The sequence below is a fragment of the Halichoerus grypus genome, chromosome 5, assembly GCF_964656455.1.
Source record: "Halichoerus grypus chromosome 5, mHalGry1.hap1.1, whole genome shotgun sequence".
Classification (NCBI taxonomy): domain Eukaryota; kingdom Metazoa; phylum Chordata; class Mammalia; order Carnivora; family Phocidae; genus Halichoerus; species Halichoerus grypus.
The window spans coordinates 348,282-365,084 of NC_135716.1; the positions used below are offsets into that span (position 1 = coordinate 348,282).

Consider the following 16,803-nt stretch of genomic DNA (forward strand, 5'->3'; position numbering starts at 1 on the left):
TCTATCTTGCCCACAGTAGGCGCTCATCCCTGTTCCCGTGGCAAGGACATAGGGCTGCACACCCACCCCCCGGCTCGGTCTCCCCAGGGTGCCCCTTCGTCAGCATTTTACATGCTCTCCTCCCTGGCACCTGCCCTCGGGTGCTCCAGCGTGGGAGGGCCGCCCCTCACTGCCTCCCAGCCCAAGGACTGCGCTTGCACTAGGATGTCACACACTTCAAACCCAATACAAACAAAGCAAGACCTATTTGTTCATTGTCCGTCCCCACTCTTGGCACGGCTGTTCCTCCAGCGGCCTCAGGTAGCAGCACCGTGCCATCTGCCCATTTAGGAGGAAAACCAAGACTCCCTCCTTGAGTCCTCACTGTGGCTCCACTTCCGGCTGCTCAGCCACCCAGCCAGCTCCATCTCACAGCTGAGCGTGATCCCTGTGCTGCCCGGCAGGGGAGAGGCCCGCGGCACAGGAAGGGGAGCCAGGCCACCTGGCTCTGTGTCTTCCTTAGACTACTTTTTCGGATGTGGCCGCCCCTGGGACTCAGCTCCCATGTTTCTTTGTCCAGCTTCATTCCCAACCTAGTGGCTTCCTTCACACCTCTTGCTCTTCCTAATTTTTATGTGACGTTTGCCAGTGTCGACCCCAAGACCAGAGACCACAGTGGAGACCCAGCCCGTGAGAGGTGCTGCATCGGCAGTAAGGTCGCCTCTGGGAGCCCTCCTTGACTGCTCCTCCTGGAGGCGGACACACGTCCTGCTGGGCTGGGTCTCCAGGTCCGCAAGGAGCCCCAGCTCAGAAAGGAAGTCAGGAGTGGGCAGAGGCAGGGGAGGCTCATACAGGTGCGCACACAGCCCACTTCCATGTAGTCAGGCTGCTTCACAGCTTTATTAGGGGCCTGCAGAAAGGCAGGGGCCCAGCCCCACAGGCAGTAGGAGCAAGTCCAGAGGGCTCCAGAGCCCCCCAGGGCCCTGGCCATGGTAAGTCCAGGGTCGGACCTGCCTGCCCACCCTGGCCGGGAAGAGGGAGGGGAGGCGGGCGCCTCAGGAGTACTCTCGGGTGAACTTGGCGTGGAACTGGCTCAGCTTCTCCAGCAGAGGCCGCAGCTTCTCCATGGGGGGCAGAATGGTCATCCTAAAAGGGAGAGGGAGGTAAGCAAAGGTGTTGGGGGCTGCCGGGCTAAACCATGCGGGGCTGGGCCTCACCGAAAGTGGTAGGTGCCTTCCCTCTGCCCAAAGCCACTCCCGGGCACCACGCAGATGCCGGTCTCCTCCAGAAGGCTCATGCAGAAGAACATGTCAGGAGCCAGGCCCAGCTCCTGGGGGCGGACGGACCGGGCGGGGCGGTCAGGACTGGGCGCCCAGACTCGGCGCCCACGCACCCCCCCCCCCCCCCGCCCTCGGGCCTAGCTCGCCTGCCCTCATGCCAGTCGCCAGTCGGCCCGACCCACCTGAGCGCGCTGCACGGCGCGCGGGGGCAACTGCACGCGAGGGAAGGAGTACATGGCACCCTGCACCGGGTTGCAGCGAATGCCGGGAGCCTCGTTGAAAACCTGCTCCGTGAGCTTCGCCTTCGCCGCCAGCTCGGCCAGCACCACCTGCCTCTCCTGTGGCCGCGGAGGTGGGCTGATCAGACCTGGCGCCCGTGTCGCATGATCGAACCCCCTCCCCTCCCCGCCCCGCCCGCTCACCGCCTGGAACTGCGCGAAGGAGGGGTCGGAGGGCGCCGGCGGGCTGACCACCATGCTGAGCAGGACCTGGCCCGGCACAGGCGGACACAGCCGCACACTCATCAGCTTCTGCATCTGTTGTTGTACGGCGGGGTCCATGTTCACCACCTCCACGTAGCCGCCGCGGAACCCGCACCTGCGGGGCGGCGAGGGCAGGCGTCAAGGCAGGGCCAGCGAGGCGGAACCAAGCCGGGGGTGGAGTCCGCGAGACCCCGCCCGCTCAGCCCGCACGCACTCTCCCATGTAGCCCTTGGATACGGAGTGGAAGGAGGCGAGCTCCTGCTGCGTCGCGTAAGGCGGCCCCATCTCCGTGAGCACCTTCTTGAACGAGTGGAACTGAGAGCCCTCCGCATACACGTTGTCCTGGTACACCTGGATGGGAGGACTGGCGTCACGGGGGGCGGGGGGGCTGCCACTGTTGCCCTCCAACCCCAAGCCGCAGGCGAGCCTCTGCCAGCACCTCATCAGCCATCAGGAAGAGGCGCTCCTCGAAGGCAAAGCGAATCACGGCCTCGATGCACTCGCGGGCTTGCACCTGCCCTGGAGCGCGGAGGATGCAGCATTTCCAGGGTCAGACTCTTGCGCTCTGCGCCCGAGAGGCAGCACGGGGGTGGGGTGGGGGCGGGGGGCGGGGAGGGAGAGCGCAATGACCCCGGTTGGGAGGGGGAAGCGGCAAGGCTGGGGGGATGGGCGGCGCACCAGTGGGGTTGCCAGGGTTGATAATGCAGAGTGCGCGTGGGCAGCAATGACCACGCGCCTGGCCCAGGGCGCGCCGCAGCTCGGCCACGTCGAGTGCCCAAGCGCGCTCTTCATCCAAGTAGTAGTCCACCTGCACAGCGTTGAGCTCGGCCAGCGCCGCTGAGTACAGCGGGTACTGAGGGATGGGGATGAGCACACCTGTGCGGGTGGGGCCCTCTCCGGCCACCAGCAGCTTCAGCACCGTCTGCGGGGATGGGGAGGCAAGGCTGGTGGGGCGCACAGGGACTGCACCTGTTCCCCGCCCCGCCCGGAACCACAGTGCCAGGAGCAAGGTCCGCCCAGCCGCAGAAGAGCCCCGGTGTCCTCCTGCCCTGGCCCTGGCCTACCACGATGGCGTCGCTGGCCCCGGTGGACAGGTAGATGTTGTTGGGGTCTGAGGGAATGCCTCCGTCGCGACGCTCGATGTACCGAGCTACATCCTCCCGGATCAGCTGGATGCCGGAGCTGACGCTGTAGGCCCCTGGGCCAGGGGGCGAGGCAGGACGGGGAGGAGAAGAGCCGAGAGGTTCCTTAGCAGTCCTCCAGAGTACCTCCGCCCCCTTCCAGCAGCAGAGCCCACCCCTCCCCTGGGAGGGCCTCCTGCTTGCTCCTCTCTGGGGCTTTGGCCGGTTTGGGCACTGGCACTTACCCAGGCTGTGTCCCCCACACGCCTGCAAGATGCGCTCAGCCTTTCTCTTGGCATCCTCTGGGAAGTCGGGGCTGTTCAGGAGATCAGGGTGGACACAGAGGGCCAGGACCTGGGAGCATCGGACACTGAGCCAGAGCACTTGGGCTGACTGGGGAGGAGCACAGAGCCATGCTGAGCCTCACCTGACGCAGGAAGGTGATGGGCTTCTGCCCCATGGCCTGTGCATCCCCGATGTTGGCACGGATGACCTCAGTGAAGGGCTTCTTTACCCCCTGGGAGGGAGGGGGCACAGGCAGTGAGAATGGGCCGTCTATCACTCTGGCAGGTCCTTGTCCCTGGTGACTGTGAGAATGAGTCTGACTCAGCTGTCCAGGTGCAGCTGGAGGGCAGTGGCGGGGCCCAGGGCCATACCTGGCGCAGTTCCTGCTCCAGCTCCAGGGCACGCAGCACAATGGGACCGCGCACTGCGTACTCCACCCTCCGGACACACGGGTTCATGGTGTCCAGAGTCAGCACCTTCTCCTTCAGCTGGTTCATTGCAACCTGGCTGCGGTCACCTGCCCTCAAGGCCATGACCCTACTCAGACCAGGCAGGAAGGTCAGGACACGGCAGGATTCAGAAGTGGGGATAAGGGAAGCCGAGTCCAGACTCAGTGGGCCAGGGCTGGGAAGAGGGAGCCTGGGTAGAGGGGCTCAAGGTAAAGGGCACCCTCTTCGCTGCAGCCTGCTGGCCCCACTGAAAGGGACAGAAAAGGCTGAAGAAGAAGTCGGGGCCGCTGGGCCCCGCCCCACCCATCTGGGCACAGCTCTGTCCCAGGGAGCCATAGGGAGGGCATGAGGAGGCAGGCGGGGCTTGGGGCGAGGCCCAGTGCCCGCCCAGTGTCCCCATGACCGGGGAGCAGGAGACCTACATGGGGGGTAGGGACAGACAGAAGGTTCAAGAAGCTCTGAGGGACTGGGCCTGGGGGAGGGGAAGTGCGCTGAGTGCCCGGAGGGGTTGGCAAAGCTGGGCAGAGCTAAACCCCCAGGGGAAATGGAGCTGGGGCCCCCTGGAGATTTACCCCAGCACGGCTCTGCCAAGGCCTAGCCCTCTCAGGCCCCCCATCTTTGCTTGGGCCAGCAGGCCTGTCTCCCAGGTAACTGAGTCGGGCCTCTACAGAATCCTGGCGTTACTGGGAGAAGGGAGCGAAAGCTCCGATGCGGGGTTCCATCTGGCCAGCCCTTCCTGGGCTGGCAACCATGGCCCACAGGCTGCAGGAGCCCTGCGGTTGGACCTTGGTCCCAGATCAGCAATTGGTGGAGGCCGGAGTCTCTGGGTTGGGTTGTTGCATGACAGGGTAGGGTGGCTCTGGGCCCTCGGACACCTCGGCTGCTCTGGGCTGCCGTTGTGCCCTTTCACCATGCGCCAGCCTGGAGCTGCCCTTGGGGCCACACCACAGGCAGGGTGACCTAAGCTCCCGTCCCCTGTTGCTCCTGATTGGTAGAGATAGTGGGAAGCGAGCTGTGATAGGCCCTCGGGGCCCCACCTCCCCAGGCCCTGAAGGGAGCTGATAGGCCATGCCCAGGGGTGGCTACCCCAGCTGCTGACATCTGACTCTGAGCGGAAGGTCAAGGAGCCAGCCCTCAGAGAGGCTGTGGGCAGCTGGTCAGGCCTGAGGGCGGCCTATGCCACGCCCAGGCCAGAGCACAGGTTTATACGGTCCCAGCCCCAGGCAGAGCCAGCCCCCTCCCACCCGTGGCAGCAAGGCCCAAGTGTTAACAGGTGGACCTTGGCAGCTGCACCGCCCCACACACTAAATTTAACCTGCGGCCCATCCCCTGGCCCTCCCCAGCCCTGCTGAGAACACCCCTCCAACCAATGATGCTCAGGAAAGGGTGGGCCCTGCAGACACGGGGCTGACTGGGTCAGTACCCACTGGGGAGGGGAAGGTGACCAGCACTGGTGGCCATGCAGAGCTGCCCACTATGGACAAATGAGCTAGCAGTGCCCTCAGCCCTCCCACTTGAGGCCCCTAAGGGGCCCCTGTCACCCTGACACATTGTGCCCAGCCGGCTCAGAATCTGGCGGCCAACCGCTGGCCCCCTTTGCCAGCCCAGTTGGAGGCTGGCAGCCAGGCCCCAGGACCAGAGCTACATGCCAGCAACGGGGGACTCTTCCCCCAGGGAGGTTCCTGACTCCAGCCTTGTACGGATTCTCCCCTCTGCGGCTCAAGAGTCTTGTGGAAAGCCCCCTCCCCTTCCAAGCCAGGATCCCTGCCCCTCTGGCATGGATACCCCCAGCCCTGACCCCCAAGGAATGTCCTTCCGGAGCTCCCGGCTCCTCCCAGGAAAGGAAAGAGTTACAGAGGAGCCTCCAGGAGCCTGGGAAGGCAGGGAGGCAGGCTGCAGTACAGGCCAGGCTTCTTGCCCCGCGGCCGGGGGCCTCACTCCCACGCAGGGCCAGGCAGCCACAAGCAAGCCCCTACAGGCCCCCGAACAGGGACAGGCACATCCAGAAGCAGCAACACAACAGCTCCCCACTCTCAGGACAGGGGCCCTGCTGACACACACACAAGGCAGGTGGCAGAACAGCCCTTTATCAAGAGTCATACGATGAAACTAGGTCTCTGCAGCCAGGTAACCCCCCCCCCAGGAGGGCTTCTGCCAGGGGTTCATCCCTGAGCAAGGAAGCTGGCACCCTCGAATGGGGGGAACAGGGGAGGCCCTGCACGCGCTATCCCCCAGCAGCAGCACCAGGGCACACACCGGGGTCTCCAGAGCAGGGGCCCCGCGGCAGCCTCCAGCGGGGCCTGACAACAGGACTTTGTGACTCTGGGTGCCAGCCCCTCACATGAGCAGGCAGCAGGGCCTCTTCTCCATGGGGGCCTCCTCTGAGGGTGCTGTGAGCTTCAGCAGGGGCGGGTCTCCACCAGCCCCGGAGCTGCACTCCGGCTGGGGGCTCTCGGCATCCACAGGCAAGCCAGGCTCAGGGGCCTCACGTCCCTCAGGCAGGGGACGCTGCACCTTAGCAGCGGCTCGTTGGCGTTTCAGCTCTGCCAGCGTGTGGTGGGCCTTGGCCCGGACCAGAGCATCGGGGGTGCTGCTCTCCAGGGGGCTCAGCTGGTAGGAGATGCTCCGGTCCAGCCGCTTGGAGTACAGGTGCCGCCCTGGGGTGCCTCCAACTCGGCCATTGTGCGGCCTGGCCGACTCGGGGTCGTCGTCCTGCTGGGGAAGCATGGGCCTCAGAGGCCATCAGGAAGGCCTTCTCCGGCCTCCCTTGGCCGCCGTGGGCCCCTGGCTGCATGGGAGTCAGGGGGCAGAAATGAGCGTGCTGCACTGGGCCCAGGGTGGTGGGAGAAATGAGGCGCCGAGGTCAGGCCACACACAGAGGGTGGCGCCCAGGCCCACAGCCACCATGCTGGAGGTGGACGGCGGGGGGCTCACCTCGTTGGGCATGGGTCGCAGCTCCGCGTCCGTCTGGCCATCCTCGTCCTCCTCGGGCGGCTCTGGGCTAGTGGGCGGTGGCTGCTGCCACACGATGGCCTCCTGGGCATGCTCCCTGCGGTACAGGCTGGTGCGCTGGGTCAGGCTCACCCTTCTCACCACCTTCCTGCAGGAGGGCACGGTGAGCGTGGGGGGAGGGTGCCACTCGCCCTGCGGACTCTGCAGCCACGTCAGCAGGGGCCAGGGCTGGGCAGAGTCGGGGGAGGTGGGGGTGTGGGCGGGCTGCCTGCTGGCCGGGGCGGGACGCTAGGGTCGACCACGGGCGCTCACCCCCGACTGCCCGCGCTCGAGGTGCGGCGGCGCAACAGAGAGCGCCGGTGGCCCTGGGCGCGCAGGAGCGCGTCATGCTTGTGCTTCAGCTCCAGCAACTTGGTCCGCACCTCCTCGTCCCCGCACACGTCTAGGAGAAGTGGGCGGAGGGTCAGCGGTGCCCTCTCACCCACCCTCTACACTGGCAGAGGCGGCCCCAGCTCACCGAGAGGCGTCTCGTCCATCAGAGACTTCCCGTTGAGGTCGGCCCCGTGTGCCACGAGCAGCTCCACCAGATGCACCTGCGGCCGGCGAGCCCGGGCTGCTGAAGGGCCCGGAGCCAGCAGCCAGGACGGCCCCCGCCCCCGCCGGGCCGGCCGCCCCCGCCCCGCACGCACCTGGCCCCAGTAGGCTGCAGCGTGCAGCGGCTCCCAGCCGTCCCGGTCCTTGGCGCTCAGGCTGGCCCGGTGCTCCAGCAGCACGGCAGCTGCCTCGCCAAACCCGTTGGCGGCCGCGATGTGCAGCTACAGGCAAGGCGCTCCGCCCTGAGTCCCTGCCGTGCCCCCCGGCAGCAGCCTCCCCCCTGCACCTCACGGGGCCCCATGCTCACCAGTGTGGCCCCATGGTCCTGGGGGGCATCGATGTCGGCTCCCGCCCGCAGCAGGCTGCGGATGTCGTCCAGCATGCACAGCTCTGGCAGCGCCCGGGCCCCCTCAATGCGGTCCTGGGTGACGCCTGAAGGGCAGCGAGCTCAGCTGGCGCCCCAGGCACCCTGCGTGGGCGAGTGGGGTCCCACTCACCGCTGCTGGCCATGGCTGTCTCCAGGCAGTCCAGCGTCTGCTCATCCTCACAGAGGTCGTAAGGCATGTTCCCATCCGTGTTGACGGCCAGGAGGTCGGCACCGCTGCAAGAAGAAGGGACAGGGGATTTGGCCACAGAGCCTTTCTCTCCCAGGGAGGCCTCTAGTCCACCCTCTGCGGAGGCCCTCAGCCTGGGGCTGCTCTCCAGGACAGTGTGGGTCAAAGATGGAGGAGGCCCAGGCCCCTGATGCCCCTCAGCTCTGGATCCTGCCCTCAAGCCAGTTAGGCCACCCCCCAGTCTCCACCCGTGTCTGAGCTCCAGGTTCCACACCCATGCACCCCTGTCAACCCACACAGTGGGCCCACCAGCCAGGAGGGGGTGCCAGGACTCTAGGAGCCTCAGGGAGCAAAAAGTAGAGGGAGGAGGAGAGCCTGGATGCCAGGAGAGAGCTGCAGGGAACAAGGCTCAAGCAGAGGCACGGCCGGGGGGAGGACAGGGAGCTGCAGGGGAGTGCAGAACACAAAGGTGGGTGCCCACTCTACAGCATGTGTGTGTGAAGGGAAGAGATGCCAACCACCCACACACCCACCATCAGCACCTAGACCACGCCAAGGAGAGCCTGAGCCCCTGACCATCTGTTTTGCTGTGGGGGTCAGAGTTGAGGGGCCGTGGCAGTGGGGGGAGTTCCTGGACCCTGGTAAAGCCGACCACCCCTCCCGTTCACCAAGAAGCCCTGCCCTGCTCCAGCCTCCTTGTCAAAGGCCCCGTCCATGTCCAGGTGCCCCCTCCGTCTTTGCCAGTGCCGCCCTCATCACTCTGGCCAGAAGGGCATGTCTCTATCAGACCCCAGGGAGACCAGAGCTCGAGGCCAAGGCCCACCCTCGAGGAGTTCCCAAACTCCTAAGGGGGCTTGGCAGGAGGATGCGCCCAGGAGAACCCCCACACTTCCCCGAGTACATGCTCATTCCCTTGTGTCTGCAGCCTCTGCCCAGGCCCTGATCTCCATGCCAGGGTGAAGTCAGGGTAAGCAAAGGTGAGTGGAAACACATGAAGCAAGGGCCAAGCATGCTTCCTGCAGAGGAGACACCTGGGCTGTGTCTCAGGATGAACTCCTGTCTGCAAGGAAGGTCCTGCCTCTCCTGGCCCAACTGCAGCCCCTCCCTGATACAAACGCCCACTCTGGCCACACCGACGGGGCCCTACCAGGCAATGAGCAGCTCCACCAGATGCAGGTGGCCACAGGTGGCTGCAGCGTGCAGGGGTGTCCAGCTCTCACTGTCGCGGGCATTGACCTCGGCCCCAGCCTCTAGGAGCTGCTGCACCATCTCCCGGAAGTCATCGATGCAGCTCTACAAACCACAGAGCCTGAGTGCCAGAGCCCAGGCCAGCGCCCCCTCCTCTCCCACCCCCTCCCCGCCCGGCACGGCTGACCTGGTGCAGGGCCGTCAGGCCATCCTCATTGGCCAGGTCGGGGCTGACCCCACTCTCAAGGAGCTGGCGGACTGTGAGAAGGGGGAGGAGGGAGTGTGGTAAGAGCGCAGAGAGAGGTCCGGCCACAGGCCAACACTGTTCTAGTCGGGGTGCAGGGTACCTGAGGGTACCCGGGCTGACCGCTGTGCTGCAGCTGGGAGCAGGGAATGCCGAGGAGGACAGAGGTGCAGGGGGCCAGAGGGACCCCCGAGCCCAGGCTGAGGGCTCAAGAGCCGGGCACTGGGTCTCTGTCTGCCCCAAGTGCGCATACACAGCATGCTCCTGCCTCCAGCACCAAGCAGGACCCACGCCCCTGAATCCCGACACTCCAAGCCTCAGGCTCCTGAGGACAGTCCCCGGCCGGGGTTCTGGCACCCTCCCCCAACAATACCCTCACTGGGTCCCATGCTCCCCCAAGCCTTTTCCACTAGCAGAGTGTTTGAACCCTACACATGCCCCAGCCCAGAGCAGGCCCGCAGTGTGGGCCCAAGGCGTCCAGGCCTGTCCCCTCCAGGGTCTCCCCTCAGCAGAGCTAGTCCCTGTCCTCATCGTTCAGTGGGCCCAGGCTGTCGCCAAGGTCACCATGGACCTCCTTGACGGCCTGGCCCTCTCAGACTGTGCCCCACAGGCAACAGGAGGACTCACTCTCCTTCCCACAGCCATGGCCTGCGGCACGCCCACCACACCCTCCTCTACTTTCCCTGCCCTGAGGCACTGCCCGCCCCTCCTTGCCCTCTGCACCCCAGCCTCTGCCCTGGAGGAAGGCAGGAAGAGCTCTCCAGAGCCTCTCCGGGAGAGAGAGGGGCTGTGAGCACATAGGGTTACCGGGGAGGAACAAGGAGCCTGCCAAAAGCTCAGGCCTGTCATCTAGCCAGGAAGGTCCTGATGGGGAGGAAGAAGTCAAAGACAGGGCCTGAGGCAGGTGTCAAGGGGGCTGGCCTGTGGGGGGCCCTGCCCCCGCGCTCCAACCTGCTGAGGTGGGGCATCACCGTCCTCCTTTACAGAGGTGGAGACTGAGGACCCGAGCAGGTGGTGGCCAGGACTCTCCTGATCATCGCCCAGCACCCTGGCAAGAGGCGGCGAAGACTACGGGCCACTCCCAGCCCACCTGAGCAAAGCCCTGGGCACTTGTCCAGGCTCCTGTGGGCTTGCCCGATGCCCCCCTGCTCAACCCCGTCAGCCTCACCCCTGCAGCAGCACTCTGTGTGCCGCCCCATCACGGGCTAGCCTCGGGTGGCCGACCACTTAGAGCATGCCACTGAGGATGCCAGGCCAGCCCCTAGGCCTCCACAGGATGGCACTGTGCCCTGGGGCTCAGCCACGCTCACCTTCTTCCAGGTCATTTCGGGCAGCAGCCTCTAGAAGGGTGACACTGGGAGGGAAGAGGACCCGCTTCTGTGGCCTGCCATGGGCTGCCTCCTTCCATGGCCGCTCCCGATGGCCCTTCTTGCCCTGGGCCTCCTTCTCAGCCTGGGCCCACATCTTCACCTGCTGGGCACGCCGCTTCTGCGCATGCTTGAGCCGCTCCTGCGTGCTCATCCTGCCCACCATGGGCATCTCTGCCAGCAGATCCAGGTGCTCGGCCATGGCGGGGGCTACCTGCCGGGGAGGCGGCTCGGGGCACCAGACCGGGGAGCACAGGGGCCAGACTGGGCCTCAGGAGTGGGGCAGCAGGCTGGACCAGCACCCGTGGGGGCATCCCCTCCCTGAGGCTCGGTGGTGCCCTCTGCCCCGGGCAAGGCTGGGTCACAAGGCCCCACGCCGCGACCAGGCCCAGGCAGTCCTGAGGGACACGGGCCCCAGGCAGAAAGGGCAGTGTGGGAGGGTGCCCACAGCCTGCCTCTCAAGAGCCCTGACACCTCGGCTGCTCAGCGGGCAGGGCCTCGCCTCCCTCTTGCGGTCAGGGTGCACAGCCTGTGGGAAGCAGCCCGGGACCTGGCCAGCCTCAGTCCAGGGTCTGAAGCTAATTACCCAGATAACAACGTTGCCGTGTCCCGGCACTTCAGTGAGGGCGAAGGGAGAGCAAGGCAATGGGCAGAGGCCCCTGGGAGCCCTTGGGAGTTCTAGAAGCCCCCTCCCCTCCCAGACCTCAGGATCCTGGGTGGGGTCTGGGAGCAGCCATGGCCTGGCCTTCCCTCCCCTCTCTCATCAGTCTTCCAGGGTCAGTGCATCAGTGCTAACAGGGAGGTGTGGCCAGAGGGCGGCCCCCTAGCCACAGAGACGCCAGGGCAGGGTGTGCCCTCAGAGTCCTGCGGTCTCGGCCCCCAGTGCCCAGCAGTGAGACTGTCTGAGCAGCCAGGGTGCCAAGGGCACGGCAGGCCTGGCAGCTGTGTCTCCGGAGGGCCTCCTTCTGAAGAGCAGCTGGTCGGGCTGCAGACAGCAGGTGGCTCCCACTAGCCTGTGGAGGAGGAATAGGAAGCTTGTCAAGGCCAGCTCCAGGTGGGGCGGGCCAGCAGGTGAGATGGCGAGCCCCGCCCCGACGAGGCCCATCTCCAGCCCACAGTCAGCACGGCTGGACAACATTCCTGGCAGGGGCGCTTGCCCCGCCCCCACTCTGGCTCACACACTCAGGGTTCCCAGAAAGGGCAGCGCGGCTCAGAGCAGGGAGCAAGGAGGGCTGTGCGGGCTGCGGGCCTTCCCCACGAGGCTGCCTCTCCAGGGCCCAGGTGCCAGCCTCTGGGAGCTGTTTTCTGCAAGCCTCTCAAGGCCCTGGTCCTCCACGGCATCGCTGACCCGCCTGCCCCCAGGATGCACTGCACAAGGTCACCTTCTCCTTGGGCACTCCCGGAACTGCCCTGAGGGCTGTGCAGGCTACAAACTGCAAACGCAGGGCATGGCAGAGCCTCATCCACTCTGCAAGCCTCTCCTTCCCTCCTAGCCGCTCACAGCCCCCTCCCCTCCAGCCCCCCTCCACCCCCGGGGAGCAGGCAACCCCACACACAAGGTGTGACCTTCACCTCTCCGGGCCTTCCAGGAGAGCTGACCTGAACAACCCACCCCAAGGGACCATAAGCAAGGAGCAAGGCACTCCGTCTCCAGCCGTGGCAAGGGGAAGGGACCCCCAGGCCCAGGCTCCCCGGCAGAGTGGGCTCACAGGGTCACAGGATGTTTCACTTCTTAAAGACGGGCGCCGGCAGCAAAGCCCCACCTGACTGTGTTAAGTTCAGCCAGATTTAGAAGGCGTCGTCCACAGCACTTTATGGATTAAAAGAGGTTCTGATTCCCATGTCCTCCAGAAAACAACCAAAAAGAGCAAGCAGCTCTACGTGCCTTTTGGTTTACTCATTTTGAAGGCCATCCATGAAAATTCATCACAAAGCAGGATCTGGAGAGCCTCAGCATCCCCTCCCCCAACCCAGCCACAATGGGAAGAATCCTGGCCAGCCCACAGTGGAGACGCTGGTCTCCTGGTTTGGGCTGTGGCAGCTTACTCGGGCCCTCAGCCCCTGACTCTGGTGGGCCCACCCTCCTGAAGCCCTGGGTCTGCTTTGGGCCCCTTTAGCAGTGCTCCTTGCTGGAAGATGCCTAAGGGCAGTCTCCCTGTAACTTTGGGCAGGTCCTTGGGCTGCTGATGACCTTCTCTGAGCCCACGGTGACCCTAAGGTAACCCTGGGAGTGCCAGGGAAACACCGCAGTGGACGCCCGATCCCAGGACAGTCTCCATTGAGGGGTGGCCCCTCCAGGCTCAGCCCTAAGCCTTCTGGGCCCCAGGCCCCTGGACCCCAGCTGACACCCTTCCCCAGGCCTCACTCAGCTGCCTCCTCCCAGCCACAGTCCAGGAAAAGCCCACCAGAAGTGAAAGACTCGACCCTCAACTGAGCCACCAAGGCCAAGATGACATAGTGGGGTCCCACGGAATGGCCAGTGCACCACACCCAGGCCACAGGGGGGCAGGGGGGTGGTAAGCAGGGCCTCTCCCACCTTGTTCACAAATCCTTTCCCCAAGTCTGGCTGGAATGTCAAACAGAAAATCTGGGCGATTTTTTCCAGGTCTCAGCTCCGAGCCCATGTAAGCTGCACAAGAGTATGGGACTGAGGTGGGAGGAGCCTCCTGGAAGGACAGTGGCCACAGCCCTGGGTCATCCCCAAAGACTGTGCTGAGAGTGCTGCTGGGGCCCCTAGCTTCTGGGACGGAGGCCCAGTCCCCAGACCCCAGCCCAGCAGGAACAGATCCATGCTCCTGCGACACCCAATGTCACAGCCTCCCAGCAGGTCTCTGTCATTATCCCATTTGCTACACAGGGAAACTGAAGCCATGCCTACATCCAAAGTCCCCTGTTAACCACTCCACCACATCACCCCTCATGCCCACCCCAGTATCCCCTGTGTGAGGATTAGCGATGGTGTAATGAGAACCCGGAGCCTGGGAGGGGCGGTGTCGCTTTACTCACCCATGGCCTTGTTCAGAGAGAGGAAAAGATTGAGGATGGAACCTGGGGCAGCCCAGGCTGCATCAGGCCCAAGCAGGCCCACCCCCTGCCTTCCCTCTGGTTCTGGGGGCTTCCCACCCCCCAGATGTGAAGCTGTGCTTGGCTTTTTGGAGTAGGCTCCTATAACTTGCAATCAAAAGAGCTGGTTTTATTTGCGGCATTATCTACAATAGCAAAGAATGAGAAAATCTCTAGACACCCCTCACTCTGGGAAAGTACATATTGCCATTCTACAGAGTAACAAGGTCAGGTCATCTGAATGCTGTGGGTGAGGCGCTGTGACCCCTCCCCGAAACCTGATGCAGAGCTGACACTGCCCAGGTTAGGGCGGGCGTCCCAGAGACATAGGTTTATCCATCAGTGCAAACAGAGGGTGATGCAGGACTCACGCAGCAAGGGCCCCCAGAGCCCGGCCCCCATTCCAGGGCTGACCCCTAGCACCTATCCCATGTGCTCACCCTCCCCCACTCCTGACTGGCTCACCTTGGAAGACTCCCATCCCACCAATGACCCAGACCCCCGCGGGCACACGTGCCCCATGGCAGCTTCCCGAGCAGCAGAGGCTGGGCGTTGGACACCAGGCACAAGGGCACTATCTGTCCTGGCCTGTCTCTTCCACTAGAGGACAAGCTTATTAAGGGCACAGTCCCTGTCCTAACCACGTGCTGGCCCCTGCAAGAGGAGCCTTTGGTCAGTGTTTGTAAAGGGCTGAGGGGACCAGGCCTGGCACAGCTCGGTGCAGCTATGGAGTGGACAAGCTCAGGCCCGAGGTGCCCCATGGCCCGCACCATCCAGTCAGGGAAGGACCAGATGCCCAGAGACCCTAAAACATGACAGCGCCAGGCTGTGAAGAGGCAGCCCCACCCACTTGACTGGGTGCCTGCTCTGGTCACTCAACAAGCTCTCCTCCCTCCCAGCTCCCTTGCTCTACTCGGCTCTGCACTGGGGGCAGGGACGGGGGACGGGAGGGGACTGAGGACAGGCCCTACCGTCTGCCGAGGAGCAGGATGTGCATCCGTGAGCGAGGCCAGGCCCAGCACCGGGAGGAGAAGGAAGGAGGCACAGGAGCTGCAAGCCCACAGCCGGGCCTCCCAGGGCACGCTCTGAGAGCAGCAGGTGCGGACCTGCGGGTGCTGCCACGGGCACCCCCCCCCAGGGGCAGCGACGGAGCACAGAGCGGCCATCCCCCTGGGCGCGCTCACCAGCAGTCCCCCAGGGCCGGCCCCTGTTCCAACAGCCTTTATGACAGAAAACACTGCAAATGACCTTTCTGTCACAGGGCCTAACTAAGTAAGACCCTGAGGGGTTTATGAAGAGCTTCCTGTGCACCATCATGGAAGGGTCGCTAAGAAATAGTGTTTGTTCAGGGGCACCTGGGAGGCTCAGTTGGTTGCACCTGACTCTTGATTTCTCATCGGATCACAATCTCGGGGCTGTGGGATTGAGCCCCACGTCGGGCTCCACGATCAGTGCAGAGTCGGCTTGGGATTCCCCCTCTCCCTCCGCCCCTCCTCCCACTCACACGTGCGCTCTCTCTCTTCTCAGATAAATAAATCTTGGTTGTCTTTTTTTTAAAGATTTTATTTATTTATTTGAGGGGCGCCTGGGGGGCTCAGTCGTTAAGCGTCTGCCTTCGGCTCAGGTCATGATCCCAGGGTCCTGGGATCGAGCCCCACATCGGGCTCCCTGCTCCGCAGGAAGCCTGCTTCTCCCTCTCCCACTCCCCCTGCTCCCTCTATCTCTGTTCCTGCTCTCCCCCTCTCTCTCTGTCAAATAAATAAATAAAATCTTTAAAAAAAAAAAAGATTTTATTTATTTATTTGAGAGAGACAGAGCATGAGCAGGGGTGAGGAGCAGAGGTAGAAACAGACTCCTTGCTGAGCAGGGAGTCCGATGTGGGGCTCAATGCCAGGACCCTGGGATCATGACCTGACCTGAAGGCAGACGCTTCACTGACTGAGCCACCCAGGCACCCAAATAAATAAATCTTAAAAAAAAAAAAAAATGCTGTTCAGTGAAGAAAAAAGATATAAAGTCTGTTTATGGTACACTACCTTTTGTGTAAAGAAGGAATAAAATAAGAACAAACATTTTTATGTACCTAAGAAACACAAGAAAGACACACAAAAAGACCAGAAGTGGTCACAGTGGGGTTCAGAGAGGCAGACGGATGGGGAATGCACACTTTGGGTCACTTCTGTTGGACTTTGGAGCCATGCAAGGTAACCCTCTTCTAGGCACCTGTAAGCGCTGTCTGTTCTGGGAGGACAGGTGTGAGCACTCCTGTTGGCCATCAGGTCCGAACCGGGAAGGACAGCATGTGCCACAGTCAGCTCCAGGAGCATCTTCTGTCCCCAGCTGAGGAGCTGGGCTCTACCCACAGGCTGTGGGAGCCACAGAAGCTTTCAGACAAATGACTGATGTGATCAGATGGGGGGTGAGAGCAACTTCACAGAAGAGGCACAGGGACCCACACACCTACCCAGGAGGGAGTGGATAGGAGAAGACAAGAGTAACAGGATGAGGATAGGACAGGTTGTCAGATGCAGGGAAAGGGCGAGTGAGCAGAAGACAGACGAACGAGGGCCCTTGGAAGTAGGTCTGAGCAGTGCCCAGGGCAAACTGGCACCAGGAAGCCCAGGACAGAGCATCCAGGAGAGGGGCCAACAGAGATGCACATGGGAGGGCTAGGGTGGCCACTGCAGGGGGCACAGTAGGGCCACACAGGGCCACCAGGGAGCACCACTTCAACGCGTGGCTACAGATGGCAGGTAAGCGCCTAGAAAAACAGGATAGGATCTACCTCTCTCCTCACCCCAAAATCAACTCCAGGGCGCCTTGGTGGCTCTGTTGGTGAAGCATCCGACTCTTGATTTCAGCTGAGGTCATGATCTCAGGGTTGTGGATCGAGCCCCACGTAGAGCTCTGTGCTTGGCGTGGAGTCTGCTGGAGATTCTCTCCCTCACCCTCTGCTCCCCCACCAAAATAAATAAAATCTTAAAAAAAATAAAAAATCCCACTCCAGACTCATCAGAGACACAGCCATAAGGAGAATAAAGCCGCAGGGGTTTCAGGAAGAAGGGAAAAATATCTGTGTGATCCCAGCACAGGGGAAAGCCTTTCTAAACGTGACACAAAATCCAGAAACGAAAAGGAAAACTGATAAATCCAGTTGCACTAGATCTTCAAAATGTCTGCACTGAGGGGCAAAACAAATCAAAACAAAGCCTACAAAACCAGAAAACAGATGATCAGCTGGGCAA

General features: G+C 63.1%; 2 protein-coding genes across 8 annotated transcripts in view; both read right to left on the reverse strand.

Annotated features, from left to right (window-relative positions):
- Positions 1 to 850: 850 nt before the first annotated feature.
- On the reverse strand, positions 851 to 5,518 carry GPT (glutamic--pyruvic transaminase). 6 transcript variants are annotated; one of them, XM_036105890.2, is made up of 11 exons: positions 3,519 to 5,518; positions 3,290 to 3,379; positions 3,108 to 3,216; positions 2,806 to 2,939; positions 2,420 to 2,663; positions 2,181 to 2,260; positions 1,956 to 2,092; positions 1,682 to 1,856; positions 1,442 to 1,597; positions 1,197 to 1,309; positions 851 to 1,125 (listed from the first exon to the last, which is right to left on the reverse strand). In XM_036105890.2, exons 1-11 carry the CDS (start codon positions 3,678 to 3,680, stop codon positions 1,035 to 1,037), a joined length of 1,491 nt encoding a protein of 496 aa, XP_035961783.1. In that variant the 5' UTR covers positions 3,681 to 5,518; the 3' UTR covers positions 851 to 1,034. The 6 variants fall into 6 exon arrangements, 5 of the variants coding, with proteins under 5 accessions (XP_035961783.1, XP_035961782.1, XP_035961785.1 ...); XR_013447620.1 differs by having other exon boundaries at positions 986 to 1,125; positions 2,039 to 2,092; XM_036105889.2 differs by lacking the exon at positions 1,197 to 1,309.
- A 149-nt stretch (positions 5,519 to 5,667) lies between these two features.
- The window catches only part of PPP1R16A (protein phosphatase 1 regulatory subunit 16A), a 35,217-nt gene continuing 24,081 nt past the window's right edge, over positions 5,668 to 16,803 (reverse strand). Inside the window, exons 2-11 of one of the 2 annotated variants that reach the window (XM_036105888.2) lie at positions 10,439 to 11,508; positions 9,072 to 9,142; positions 8,844 to 8,989; positions 7,640 to 7,743; positions 7,450 to 7,574; positions 7,238 to 7,363; positions 7,066 to 7,141; positions 6,861 to 6,990; positions 6,531 to 6,696; positions 5,668 to 6,308 (exon numbers count right to left, since the gene is read on the reverse strand). In XM_036105888.2, the coding sequence (XP_035961781.2) occupies positions 5,934 to 6,308; positions 6,531 to 6,696; positions 6,861 to 6,990; positions 7,066 to 7,141; positions 7,238 to 7,363; positions 7,450 to 7,574; positions 7,640 to 7,743; positions 8,844 to 8,989; positions 9,072 to 9,142; positions 10,439 to 10,697 (1,578 nt within the window). In that variant the 5' untranslated portion in view covers positions 10,698 to 11,508 and the 3' untranslated portion in view covers positions 5,668 to 5,933. Of the gene's footprint in view, positions 6,312 to 6,530; positions 6,697 to 6,860; positions 6,991 to 7,065; positions 7,142 to 7,237; positions 7,364 to 7,449; positions 7,575 to 7,639; positions 7,744 to 8,843; positions 8,990 to 9,071; positions 9,143 to 10,438; positions 11,509 to 16,803 lie in introns of both variants that reach the window. The other variant, XM_036105887.2, reaches the window with a different exon arrangement.